The following is a 13,637-nucleotide window of genomic DNA, read 5'->3' as shown; positions in this document are numbered from 1 at the left end:
ATTGGCAGCATTATTAATGTCCAGTGATTGTGTGAAGCTCCGAGAGGCTGATGCAGCAGATTCAATTCATTGGACTTTTACTTAATTAAGTGGCTCTTTATTTCTCCCGTTTTGTCAGCGCTTATTTGTTCCAAAGCTTAAAATAGAACCGAGCCGAAGAGCGAATATTGACTTTTAGGAAGCCATCATTATCATTATGATGAAAACAAATAATATAGCTCAAGGAGTAGAGCTGAGGATGTGAAGATGAACTGATAAAATGAATGCAATGCAAGTTTCTTTGGATGAAAGCATTTGCCCGGTCAGTAAGATTAAAAAAAAAAAAAAAAAAAAAAAGATATAAATAAGACAAAAATAAATAAATAAATATTTTTCAGCATTGATAATAATTATAAATGTTTACTGAGCAGGAAATCAGCATATTAGATCAGCTTTGATCACAGAAATAAATTACATTTTACTACATATTCACACAGAAAATAGCTATTTTAAATTACAATAATATTTCACAACGTTGCTGATTTTACTGTATTTTTAATCAAATAAACAAGAAGAACAAAGTATTAAAAATCGTACTGACCCTAAACTTTTGAATGGTTATGTATATAAAAGCATGCATGGAAAATAAATAAAATAAAATAATTTATTAATTAATTAATGTTTTATATATATAAATTAATGTTATTATTAATAGTTACAATGCAAATGAAATGCAATCTTAATTGTTAAAAAATCAGTTGTTTTAGTATCATTGATAAATGTTAGTTTTTTTTATTTTATTTAAATTTGTTTTTATTTTAATGTTAGAATTTATTTTAATTTTAGTAATATGTTTTTTTTCATATATATACACTTTCAAAATTAAAAAAGTTATACATTATACAATATACAAGTTATAAATTTTTTATTATATTTATACATTTTCTAATCATTTCCTTCCTTAAAACATTTCCTAGACTTAATTTCACCCTTGTATAGTGTAAAAAACCACTCACACGTGATGTCAGATTTGACTGAATCATTCTGTTGAATTGATTCTTTTCAATGATTCATTTAAATCAGCTCACAAATTATTCTAAAAGATTCGTTTGAGAACCAGTCTGATTTTAGAAACTATCCAGTATTGTCATAAACAATGACACAGATCATAAAAAAAATAATAAAATATAATCTAAGTATAATATATAACGTAAAAATCTGGTTAAAAATGAGTTAACATGACATGAACTAACAATGAACAATACATCTGTAAGTATTTATTCTTTTTTTTTTAACTGTTTATTGCTAGTTCATGAGATCCCAGGTTAATTAAGATTAAGAATTGGTTTAGAAGTGTTTTTCATTAAATCCTTTTTTAAAAAAAATAATAGAACCTCATCGTAAAGTGTTACCAGATCTTTAAATAAAAATCTGAAGTGTCATATATTTATTCACAAATATTGTGAAACATATATTTGTGTATTCAGGTTCGTTTCATCAGTTGTTTGTTTTATTTATATACACTCACAGGTTAATATCGCAGCTGTATATTTCTCATGAAATGTGTTCTGATTGTTTGTGATTGTGTCGTGCAGCATTTTCACTTACGTGGACAAATGACTCGTCGCTGGAAGCTTGTTGCGTCGTTCCTGTTTATGAACCTTTTGCGTCTGCTGTTTCGTTTGTCATTCTCACTCCCAGCGGCATAATATTAGCAGGTAATAATAATATTTCCTGTCAATTCAAAATTGATTTTGTCATCCTGCTCCGGAGAAATTGAATGTACAGCACAGGGCTCTTGCAAACATTAAACGCCGGCTTTATGCAATCATAAATGTAATGTGCTATGAATTATTTGAGGTCAGACTGGATTGAAAAAAACAGAGCGTTTGCTGCGGGTTTGGTGTAAATGGGTTTTATAGTTAACAGGCACAGCAGATGCTCTCCGTCCAAATAAAATGAGCATTAAATCAACAAAAGCAAATTTATGCACAAGAAAGCAAATGTTTTGAATACATATTTGGCCAAAATAACAAAACAAATGAACTCTATTCAGCTGTTTTCCAGCACACATGCTCACACAACCCAAAAACACTGTTTGGCACAATGCAAAGCCTCTTCTGTTTACACAAATAAATAAAACCACCAGAATCAGTCCACATGAACCAAATACCATTCAGAGAATTGATAAAGAAACATCTAAAGAAAACACAAACGCACAACCGTGACGCCACACGCTGGACGTCGGTCTGATTGGCTGCGAGACGCGGCTGCCCTCGTTTCGGTTTTACACTGCTAACCTGGATTCGGTCTAACCTGCTTCTGTCCACAGCAATGGCAAATCTAGAACATGGCTGCTGCTGAGGCTTTTAAAATAGATGTTTAAAGACACAAAAGTGATTTACAATCTTTTGTATGTCCATTACAAGTTGTGGGAATCATTTGTGTGCAAATATAAAAATATCACAATTACAAATACAATATTAATCAAGTTCATTTGGTCAAGAACTAGTCCACCTGCATGGAAGAAAAAAGCCAGAAAGCAAATTGCACGAAATAGATTCTGGTGCGCAGTGACCGTAAAAGCCACTCAGATGCTACTTGCTGTTTTATAACGCGCGTGTTGGTGTTATTTGAGCGTGACTGAGATGCTATAATAGGTTTTCTAAAATATTTTCCATTTTCATTTTAATTTAAAATAAGTTAATGTTTTAGTAATTATGTTATTTTATTATTATATTATTTTATTACTTCAAAAATGTCTGCAATAGAGGCCAAAAGTTTGGAATAATTAAGAAGTTTCTTAAAAATACAGTAAAAATTCTGAAATATTATTAGAATTTAAAACAGCTGTTTTCTATGTCAATATCTATTAAAATGTAATTTATTTCTGTGATTAAAACAGAATTTTCAGCATCATTGCTCCAGTCTTTAGTGTCACATGATCCTTCAGAAATCATAATAATATGCTGATTTGCTGCTCAAGAAACATTTTTGATTATTAGCAATATTAAAAACTGTTGTGCACAGTTGTGCTGCCCAATATTTTGGTGAAAATCATCATACATTAGATTTTTCTGGATTCACATATGAACAAAGTTCAAAAGAACAGCATTTATTTAAAATAGAAATCTTTTTTAACATTATAAATTACTTTATTCTCATTTTTTATCAATTTTATGTGTCCTTACAGAATGAAAATTTTATTTTATTTTATTTAAATTTTAATTATGTATTTATTATTTTATTTGAATAACAAACATTATTTTTTTGTATTTCTTGATTTTTTTATATTTTACTTATAATATATACTTAATTTGACTTATTTAACCAAATGGTATTTTTTAAAGTATATTTATTCAGTTGTTTATTCAAATAAAAAATCGTTTAGATATTTGAATAATTTTGAATAATTTTTTCTTTGAATATTTTTTTCTTTATTTCAATCCTATCTTCTGTCATGTTTCTTTCTTTCTTTACTTATTAATTAAATACAAATATTTACGTTTATCACATTTATTTAAAAATTTGAACTATTTACAACATTGATAATCAGAAATGTTTCTTGAGCAAAATTCAACTTTGCATCACAGGAATAAATTTTATTTTAAAATACATTATAGTGGAGAACAGTTATTTTAAAATGTCATTTATTTCTGTGATCAAAGCTGAATTTTTCAGCATCATTACTCCAGTCTTCAGTGTCACATGATCTTTCAGAAATCATTCTAATATGCTGATTTGCTGCTCAAGAAACATTTTTGATTATAAGCAACATTAAAAACAGTTGTGCTGCCCAATATTTTTGTGGAAACCATGATATAGAATTTTTTTTTTTTTTTTGACATTATAAATTACTTTATTCTCATTTTTGACCAATTTTATGTGTCCTTACAGAATGAACATGTTATTTTATTTTATTCCAATTTTAATTATGTATTTATTATTTTATCTGAATAACAAACTTTATTTTTTTTGTATTTCATGTTTTTTTATATATATTTTAATTTGTATTATTTAATCAAATGGTATTATTTTAAGTATATTTATTCATTTGTTTATTTAAATAAAAATTAGTTTAGATATTTGAATAATTTTGAAAAACTTTTTCTTTGAATATTTTTTTCTTTATTTCAATCCCATCTTCTGTCATGTTTCTTTCTTTCTGTCTTTACTTATTAATTAAATACAAATATTTACGTTTATCACTTTTATTTAAAAATTTGAACTATTTACAACATTGATAATCAGAAATGTGTCTTGAGCAAAATTCAACTTTGTATCACAGAAATAAAATAGATTTTAAAATACATTATAGTGGAAAGCAGTTATTTTAAAATGTCATTTATTTCTGTGATCAAAGCTGAATTTTCAGCATCATTACTTCAGTCTTCAATGTCACATGATTCTTGAGAAATCATTCTAATATGCTGATTTGCTGCTCAAGAAACATTTTTGATTATTAGCAATGTTAAAAACTTGTGCTACCCAATATTTTTGTGGAAACCAACATACATTTAATTTTTCAGGATTCCTTGATGAATAGATAATTCAAAAGAACAGGATTTATTTGAAATAGAAATCTTTTTAACATTATAAATAACTTTATTCTCATTTTTGAGCAATATTATGTGTCCTTACAGAATGAAAATGTTTTTCAATGTTCAATCCCATCTTCTGTCATGTTTCTTTCTTTCTTTCTTTAATGTTTTTATTAAGTTAAATTGAATTAATTGTAATCAAATGTATTTACTTATTAATTAAATACAAATATTTACGTTTATCACATTTATTTAAAAATATGAACTACTTACAACACTGATAATCAGAAATGTTTCTTGAGCAAAATTCAACACTGCATCACAGGAATAAATGATATTTTAAAATACATTATAGTGGAAAGCAGTTATTTTAAATTGTAATAATATTTCACAATATTATAATAATAAACTGATATTTTACAAACTAAATGAAAAGGAGAAACGTTGCTTTGGCAACTAGCTGTAATAAAATAAGTTTACTATGTTTTTTGTATTTTAAGTTAATGATTATTTTACTTCAAGTAATGTTTTTTATAGTTTTAATTGTAGTTAACTATAATAACCGTGGTGTGTGAATGTGTTTAGTGTACAGTAATGCCATGCAGACTGTAAGACTGTCACACACTTGCGGCTGATTTCAGAAGCTACAGTCGGGTGTTCGTGATAAAATCACCCAGATAAAAACACTTCAAAGTACAAATACGTAAAAATATTTCCACAGACATTCATAACTCGAGTTTGATTCAAAAACATTGCATAATCAGATTTTACAGTTGCTGTGAGTTCTTGTTCCTGAGCGCTGAAGCCGAAGAACAGTAACGCCGAGTTAACGTCAGTCTGAAGCGTTTTCTCGTGTTCTCTATGAGCTCAGGATGAGCGGACGGCTCTCGTCTGGTTCTTGGCTCTGGAAGGTCGAATGCGCTCGTTCTAAATCCAGCACGACGTCCAGCAGACGAGCGGCGACGACACGAGCGCGCTCAGATCGGCCCTGCGCAGACACTAATACACATGGACAGAAAGAAAATGCTTTAACATGTATTGTGTGCTGGATGAGTGTGTTTGTCTGTCAGATCTGATTTACAGGTGAACTCTAGTGTTTCTGAAGATGAGGTGCGTCTGACCTGATGACGGCTGACTGGCTCTTAGAGGCTCTTCTTGTTTCGCTGCCTGCATTTCCTGTGTCTCCAGGTACTGCTTCCTGTGTCCCAAACATCAGCAATGAGTCAATGATGAAGCACAGTGAGGATTTGTTCTTTATAGACGTTTACTATGGTAACTATGAAATACTGCAGTTATTGTTCATACTGTAAAATCATAATTAATATGATATATTAATATAATAATTTCCTTTTTTTTTTCTTTTTTTTTGATGGTGGTGGTGGTTTGTTTATATTAATAAATCACTGTAGGAATTTGATGAATATCATGATGGTTGTCCAAAACATACCAATAAAATATCAATAATAAACATAAAAATATAAATTAATATATAAGCAAATACATAAATAAATAACAATAACATTATAATTTGCACAGAGAAAATAAAACCTAATTTTACGCCAGGTTCTTATCATTGCTTAAATCTGAAACAATTTAAAATAATTTGGTTTACTTGAAATACAATATAAAAAGCTTAAACATATTTTATTTTAACTAGCTGCCATAACAAACATTTTCATTTTAAGTTAGTTGATCTTAACGTACTAATATAATTATAATAAAAATAATTAAATAAATAAATAAACAAATAAATAAACAATGATATTATAATTTGCACAGAGAAAACAAAACCTAACAAGGTTCTTATAATTAATTAAATCTAAAACAATAAAAAATAATTGAATGTTTACTTGAAATAATATACAGTGGGTACGGAAAGTATTCAGACCCCCTTAAATTTTTCACTCTTTGTTATATTGCAGCCATTTGCTAAAATCAATTATGTTCATTTTTTTCCTCATTAATGTACACACAGCACCCCATATTGACAGAAAAACACAGAATTGTTGACATTTTTGCAGATTTATTAAAAAGAAAAACTGAAATATCACATGGTCCTAAGTATTCAGACGCTTTGCTCAGTATTTAGTAGAAGCACCCTTTTGATCTAATACAGCCATGAGTCTTTTTGGGAAAGATGCAACAAGTTTTTCACACCTGGATTTGGGGATCCTCTGCCATTCCTCCTTGCAGATCCTCTCCAGTTCTGTCAGGTTGGATGGTAAACGTTGGTGGACAGCCATTTTTAGGTCTCTCCAGAGATGCTCAGTTGGGTTTAAGTCAGGGCTCTGGCTGGGCCATTCAAGAACAGTCACGGAGTTGTTGTGAAGCCACTCCTTCGTTATTTTAGCTGTGTGCTTAGGGTCATTGTCTTGTTGGAAGGTAAACCTTCGGCCCAGTCTGAGGTCCTGAGCAGTCTGGAGAAGGTTTTCGTCCAGGATATCCCTGTACTTGGCCGTGTTCATCTTTCCCTCGATTGCAACCAGTCGTCCTGTCCCTGCAGCTGAAAAACACCCCCACAGCATGATGCTGCCACCACCATGCTTCACTGTTGGGACTGTATTGGACAGGTGATGAGCAGTGCCTGGTTTTCTCCACACATACCGCTTAGAATTAAGGCCAAAAAGTTCTATCTTGGTCTCATCAGACCAGAGAATCTTATTTCTCACCATCTTGGAGTCCTTCAGGTGGGCTTTCATGTGTCTTGCACTGAGGAGAGGCTTCCGTCGGGCCACTCTGCCATAAAGCCCCGACTGGTGGAGGGCTGCAGTGATGGTTGACTTTCTACAACTTTCTCCCATCTCCCGACTGCATCTCTGGAGCTCAGCCACAGTGATCTTTGGGTTCTTCTTTACCTCTCTCACCAAGGCTCTTCTCCCCCCGATAGCTCAGATTGGCCGGACGGCCAGCTCTAGGAAGGGTTCTGGTCGTCCCGAACGTCTTCCATTTAAGGATTATGGAGGCCACTGTGCTCTTAGGAACCTTAAGTGCAGCAGAAATGTTTTTGTAACCTTGGCCAGATCTGTGCCTTGCCACAATTCTGTCTCTGAGCTCTTCAAGCAGTTCCTTTGACCTCATGATTCTCATTTGCTCTGACATGCACTGTGAGCTGTAAGGTCTTATATAGACAGGTGTGTGGGTTTCCTAATCAAGTCCAGTCAGTATAATCAAACACAACTGGACTCAAATGAAGGTGTAGAACCATCTCAAGGATGATCAGAAGAAATGGACAGCACCTGAGTTAAATATATGAGTGTCACAGCGAAGGGTCTGAATACTTAGGACCATGTGATATTTCAGTTTTTCTTTTTTAATAAATCTGCAAAAATGTCAACAATTCTGTGTTTTTCTGTCAATATGGGGTGCTGTGTGTACATTAATGAGGAAAAAAAATGAACTTAAATGATTTTAGCAAATGGCTGCAATATAACAAAGAGCGAAAAATTTAAGGGGGTCTGAATACTTTCCGTACCCACTGTATATATATAATAAAATATTTAAAAAAAAACCTGAAACATATTTTATTTCAACTAGGTGCCATAACAAACATTTTATTTTAGTTTATCTTAAAGTACTAAAATAACTATAATGGAAATAAGTAAATAAATAAAAATAAATAAATAAATAAACAAACAAACAATGATATTATAATTTGCACAGAGAAAATAAAACCTAATTTTAGACAAGGTTATTATTATTAATTACATCTGAAACAATTAAAAATTATTTTATGTTTACATAAAATAAAATAAAATAAAATATAAAAAAGCTTAAAAATATTTTATTTTAACTAGCTGCCATAACAAACATTTTCATTTTAACTAAGTTTATCTTAAAGTACTAAAATAACTATAATGGAATTTAATTAATTAATTAATTAACAAGCAACAATATTATAATTTATAAAATAAAACTTAATTTTACACAAGGTTTTTATTATTAATTAAATCTGAAACAATGAAAAATAATTGTATGTTTACTTGAAATAAAATGAAAAAATGAAAAAAAACTGAAACATATTTTATTTCAACTAGGTGTCATAACATTTTCATTTTATTTTAGTTTATCTTAAAGTACTAAAATAACTATAATGAAAATAAATAAATATAAATAAATGAATAAATAAATAATTTGCACAGAGAAATAACAGTGTCAGTGATAGTAAAATAACACTGATCTTGTAACGATTGAGATTGCACATTAAGATGGTCCAAAACATGGGTCTGGGTCATATGTAATAAAACATCAAATAAATAAATAAATAAAATATATAATATATTCATGACATTCACCCAGACAATATATATATAGATGTATAATATAATACATGTATATTTATGCATTTGGCAGTTGCTTTTATCTAAAGCAGCTTATGCTGCATTGAATATATAATAATAATGTTTTAATAAAGCCACATCTCCTTGATTTCTGTCATTACAGCAGCGACACCTGCTGGGCGTCTACAGTATTACAGTGTCACAGGAATCACAGCAATCAGGTAAAGACTTGTCACAGACCTGAGTTTGTCTCGGCCCTGCAGCAGTTCTTTATAAATGATCTGTGTTTCAGCATCTGGATCTAACGGGTCGCTCCAGTCACCCAGAGTCACGGCCGAATGAGTCCGACTGCAGCCCGACGCTGACAGACACGCACATACACACACACACAAGACACAGATGACCGTGAGTAACACAACCTCTGCTCTCTTTCTCTCCTGTCACACCTAATATTATTGAGGATGCTATTACTGTAATGTTTTTTATGATGACCATAAAACACACTGAAATAATGAAGCATTGCAACTGAAAACGTCCATGAAAACCTACTGTAATCTAATCAGTCTGAGGTCACTGTTAAGTACCATGTGAATCACACACACACACACACACACACACCTGTGCGGTCAGGCTGCAGGCAGCAGGTCCATTTGTTTCCTCGATGAGCTCCAGGGTGAAACGAAGGCAGCATGTGTTCATTATAAATACTGACCTTCCTGATGGCTGACAACCACTGATTAAGCTCATTTACATTCTGAAACACACACACATACATATACAGTTTAATATATATTTATATACAGATTTTTTAAAAAAGAAATTCACTACTTTTAATCAGCAAAGGATGCATTAAATTGATCAAAACTGACAGTAAAGACATTTATAATGTTACAAAAGATTAAAATAAATGCTGTTCTTTTGAACTTTTCATCTGTGAATCCTGAAACTACAAAATCCGGGAAATTGATTTGAATCAATTCGGACTTTGGAGCTGGTTCGCGAATCATTTGATTCAGATCGGGACTTCGGTGCGGGCTCGCGAATCATTTGAACCAAATCGGACTTTAGAGTGGGTTCGCGAATCATTTGATTCAGATCGGGACTTTACAGCGCGGATCGCGAACAATTTGAATCAAATCGGACTTCGGAGCAGATCGCTAATCATTTGATTTAGATCAGAACTTCAGAGCTGGTTCGCGAATCATTTGATTCAGATCAGGACTTCAAAGCGCGGATTGTGAATCATTTGATTCAGATCGGGACTTTGGTGCGGGTTCGAATCAAATCGGACTTCGGAGCGCGGAATCATTTGAATCAAATCGGACTTCGGGTTCAGCGCGATCGCTTCAAAGAATCATTTGATTCAAAACGGGACATTTGATTCAGATCGGGACTTCGGAGCGCGGATCACGGATCATTTGACTCAAAGATCAGAACTTCAGAGCTGGTTCGGGACTGATCGGGACGGTGCGGGTCACGAATCACGAATCATTTGATTCAGATCGGGACTTCAAAGCACGGATCGCGAATAGTTTGATTCAAAAGGAAAGGAAAGGAAAGGAAGGATTGGACGTGACGTGAGGACAGGTATGGTGACCCATACTGGGTGCGGGTTCACGAATCACTGATTCAAAACGGGACTTCGGTCGTTCGCGAATCATATGATTCAGATCGGGACTTCAAAGCGCGGATCGCGAATCATTTGATTCAAAACGGGACTTCGGTGTGGTTTGACGAATCATTTGATTCAGATCAGGACTTCGGAGCGCGGATCACGGATAATTTGAATCAAATCGGACTAATCATTTGATCGCTAATCATTTGATTTAGATCAAAACTTCAGAGCTGGTTCGCGAATCATTTGATTCAGATCATGACTTCAAAGCGCGAATTGTGAATCATTTGATTCAGATCGGGACTTTGGTGCGGGTTCGCGAATCATTTGAATCAAATCGGACTTCGGAGCGCGGATCGCGAATCATCTGATTCAAAACGGGACTGCGGTGCGGGTTCACGAATCATTTGATTCAGATCGGGACTTCAAAGCACGGATCGCGAATAGTTTAATTCAAAAGGAAAGGAAAGGAAAGGAAAGGAAAGGAAAGGAAAGGAAAGGAAAGAAAAAGAAGGATTGGACGTGACGGACAGGTATGGTGACCCATACTGGGTGCGGGTTCACGAATCACTGATTCAAAACGGGACTTTGGTCGTTCGCGAATCATATGATTTAGATCGGGACTTCAAAGCGCGGATCGTGAATCATTTGATTCAAAACGGGACTTCGGTGTGGTTTGACGAATCATTTGATTCAGATCGGGACTTCGGAGCGCGGATCACGAATCATTTGATCGGAGCACGTATCGCGAATCTTTTTTTCTGATTCTTTCTTTCTTTTTCTTTTTATTGAACAGTATAAAACATAAAACCATTAAGAAAGTACAGTAAAAAAAAAAAAAAAAAAAAAAAACAAAGAAAGATAGGAAGTATTCACATACAAATCCCTTAAGAAAATTAACCATGGTTTTACTATAGTAAAAGTGTATAGTAAAAATTTTTTTTTTTTTTTGGTATAACCAGTTTTACTACAAATACCATGGTTAAAATATGATTTGTGTAGAAAAACGAGGTTAAATTTGTGGTTACCGTGGTAACAGTTTTTTTTAGTAAAACTACAGTTAATTTTTGTAAGTGATGTGTTGCTATGTCAACAAAAAAGTGATACATTTACACCTTAAGAGTACACTGAATATATAGAGAGATACAGTTTTCACTGATTTAGAATTAACAGAGCTCCGGATAGTTTCCATATACTGGTCTAGATCAACTAAGGAAAAGAGAGGTTTAGAGACAGTTAACTGTTTATGTATGTGAAATTTAGCTAGCAGGAAACACAAATTAAGTTACGTTTTGCTATATTCTCTTTTGAATAGTCCAAAGGAAACTCTTTAAAACTGCTGCTGTAATGTTGTTGGTTTTACATAATCAAAATTGTGTATTATTGTCTGATAATACAAAATCTCTCTTTATAAATAATGAATATGTTGGCTACCATAGTTATACTGTAAATAAAGACTTTAGATGATATAAAACTGGTCAAAAAGGGTGGGGTGCGTTATCATTGCTTTATCATTGTGTACAACCTGAACTCTGTAAACACGGTTCAGTTCAGCAGTATATGTCCACTGTTCATAAGGACGATCTTCCTCTAGTCAGTACAGGTTTAGTGGTTACTGTAATGTGTGTTACACTGAATTGGAGCTTCTATCAGGTGATGTCATACAGTATGTGTGTGTGTGTGTGTGTTTCGTGTCACCTTGCACTGCAGGTATGTGGTGTGTAGTTGTCCGTCCGTGTCCTGCGTAATGACCTGCATGACATTCTGGAGCTGAAAGGCGTTTTCATCCACGCGCTCCACCGCGCACACATGCGTTATGAGAATAGTGGAGCGAACCTGCAAACACACAAACACACACACACACACACACACACTACAGTCTGAATGTGTCTGTGAGTACCAGGGCTAGTCACAGTCGTATTGTTTCCTATATTGCATGTGCTCTATATTAAGCATCTCTTTATTCAGATTGACATAAAAGAAAGTGTCACACACACACAAACACATGCGCACACACAGTCTCACCTTGGCACTTTCCCAACATCAAAAGCCAAGAGATGATAATGAGCTTACAGCTAATGACACTCTATTCATAAAACACACACAGAGAGGAGAGGAAAGGAAAGGGTGTCGGACCTGCCAGTCGGGGCTCTTGGCGTACGACAGCGACTCTGAACTCAGCCAGAAATATCGTTTCTTAAAAGCGAAGCGTTTGAGCAGCTGAGGTCCTTCAGCTTTGTGTTTCTGCAGGAAACCTTCCTTCACAATGACAGACGGCAAAAACACTGCGCGCTGAGGAGCTTCACACACTGCAGAGACAACAACCAGAAACTAGATTATTACTGTAATCAGTCATATCTAAAATACATATACAAAGACTGAAATTATTTAAAAAATAAAATATATCAAGTATAATAAAAATGATAATTTTTTAAATATTTTTCCAATGATTGAAATGAAAATTGTTTACAGATAAATATAAAATAAATAATATAAAATATAATATAAAATTTTTCCAGCATGAATGCATGCATAAATGATGAATAAATATGATATAAAAATACAACTAAAATAAACAGAAGAGAATATAATAAAAAATGGTAATATTAAAAGTTACAATAATCATTTATATCTAAAATCCATGTGGTTTAGGTTTTAATTATGATTCTTCCAACATGAATGCATAAATTATTCAAATGAAAATTATATCAAATTAAATATATATAAAAAATAAATATTAAAATGAACAATATAGAATATAATAAAAATATAACTTTACAACATGAATGCATCCATAAATGATTGAAATGAAAGTTTTATAAAATAAACAATATAGAATATAGTAAGTTATTATTTGTCCAACGTGAATGCATGCATAATGACTGAAATGAAAATTATATAAAAAGTAAATATATAAAAAAATAAATATTAAAATAAACAATATAGAACGTAATAAAAATATAACTTTTACAACATGATTGAAATAAAAGCTGTATAAAATGTACAATATAGAATATAAGTTATTATTTTTTTTTCAATGTAAATGCATGAATTAATAATTGCAATGAAAATTATATAAAAATAAATATTAAAATAAACAATATAGAATGTAATAAAAAATAATAGTTTCTTAAAATAAATGCATGCATAAATGACTAATATATATATATAGAATAAATAAAATAAATATAGAATATAACAAAAATATAACTTTTACAACATGAT

At 32.2% G+C, this 13,637-nt stretch overlaps 1 protein-coding gene across 1 annotated transcript in view; it reads right to left on the bottom strand.

Annotated features, from left to right (window-relative positions):
* Positions 1-1,490: 1,490 nt before the first annotated feature.
* Positions 1,491-13,637, bottom strand: part of LOC127169713 (rasGAP-activating-like protein 1) — a 49,085-nt gene continuing 36,938 nt past the window's right edge. The window contains exons 16-21 of the mRNA XM_051117278.1: positions 12,549-12,721; positions 12,111-12,248; positions 9,416-9,551; positions 9,038-9,158; positions 5,642-5,718; positions 1,491-5,519 (exon numbers count right to left, since the gene is read on the bottom strand). Of these exons, the coding sequence (XP_050973235.1) occupies positions 5,380-5,519; positions 5,642-5,718; positions 9,038-9,158; positions 9,416-9,551; positions 12,111-12,248; positions 12,549-12,721 (785 nt within the window). The 3' untranslated portion in view covers positions 1,491-5,379. The remainder of the gene's footprint in view (positions 5,520-5,641; positions 5,719-9,037; positions 9,159-9,415; positions 9,552-12,110; positions 12,249-12,548; positions 12,722-13,637) is intronic.

The sequence above is a fragment of the Labeo rohita genome, chromosome 8 (assembly GCF_022985175.1).
Source record: "Labeo rohita strain BAU-BD-2019 chromosome 8, IGBB_LRoh.1.0, whole genome shotgun sequence".
In the NCBI taxonomy this organism is placed as follows: Eukaryota; Metazoa; Chordata; class Actinopteri; order Cypriniformes; family Cyprinidae; genus Labeo; species Labeo rohita.
The sequence above is the reverse complement of the archived record's forward strand: the minus strand, read 5'-3'. Positions and strand labels throughout refer to the sequence as shown.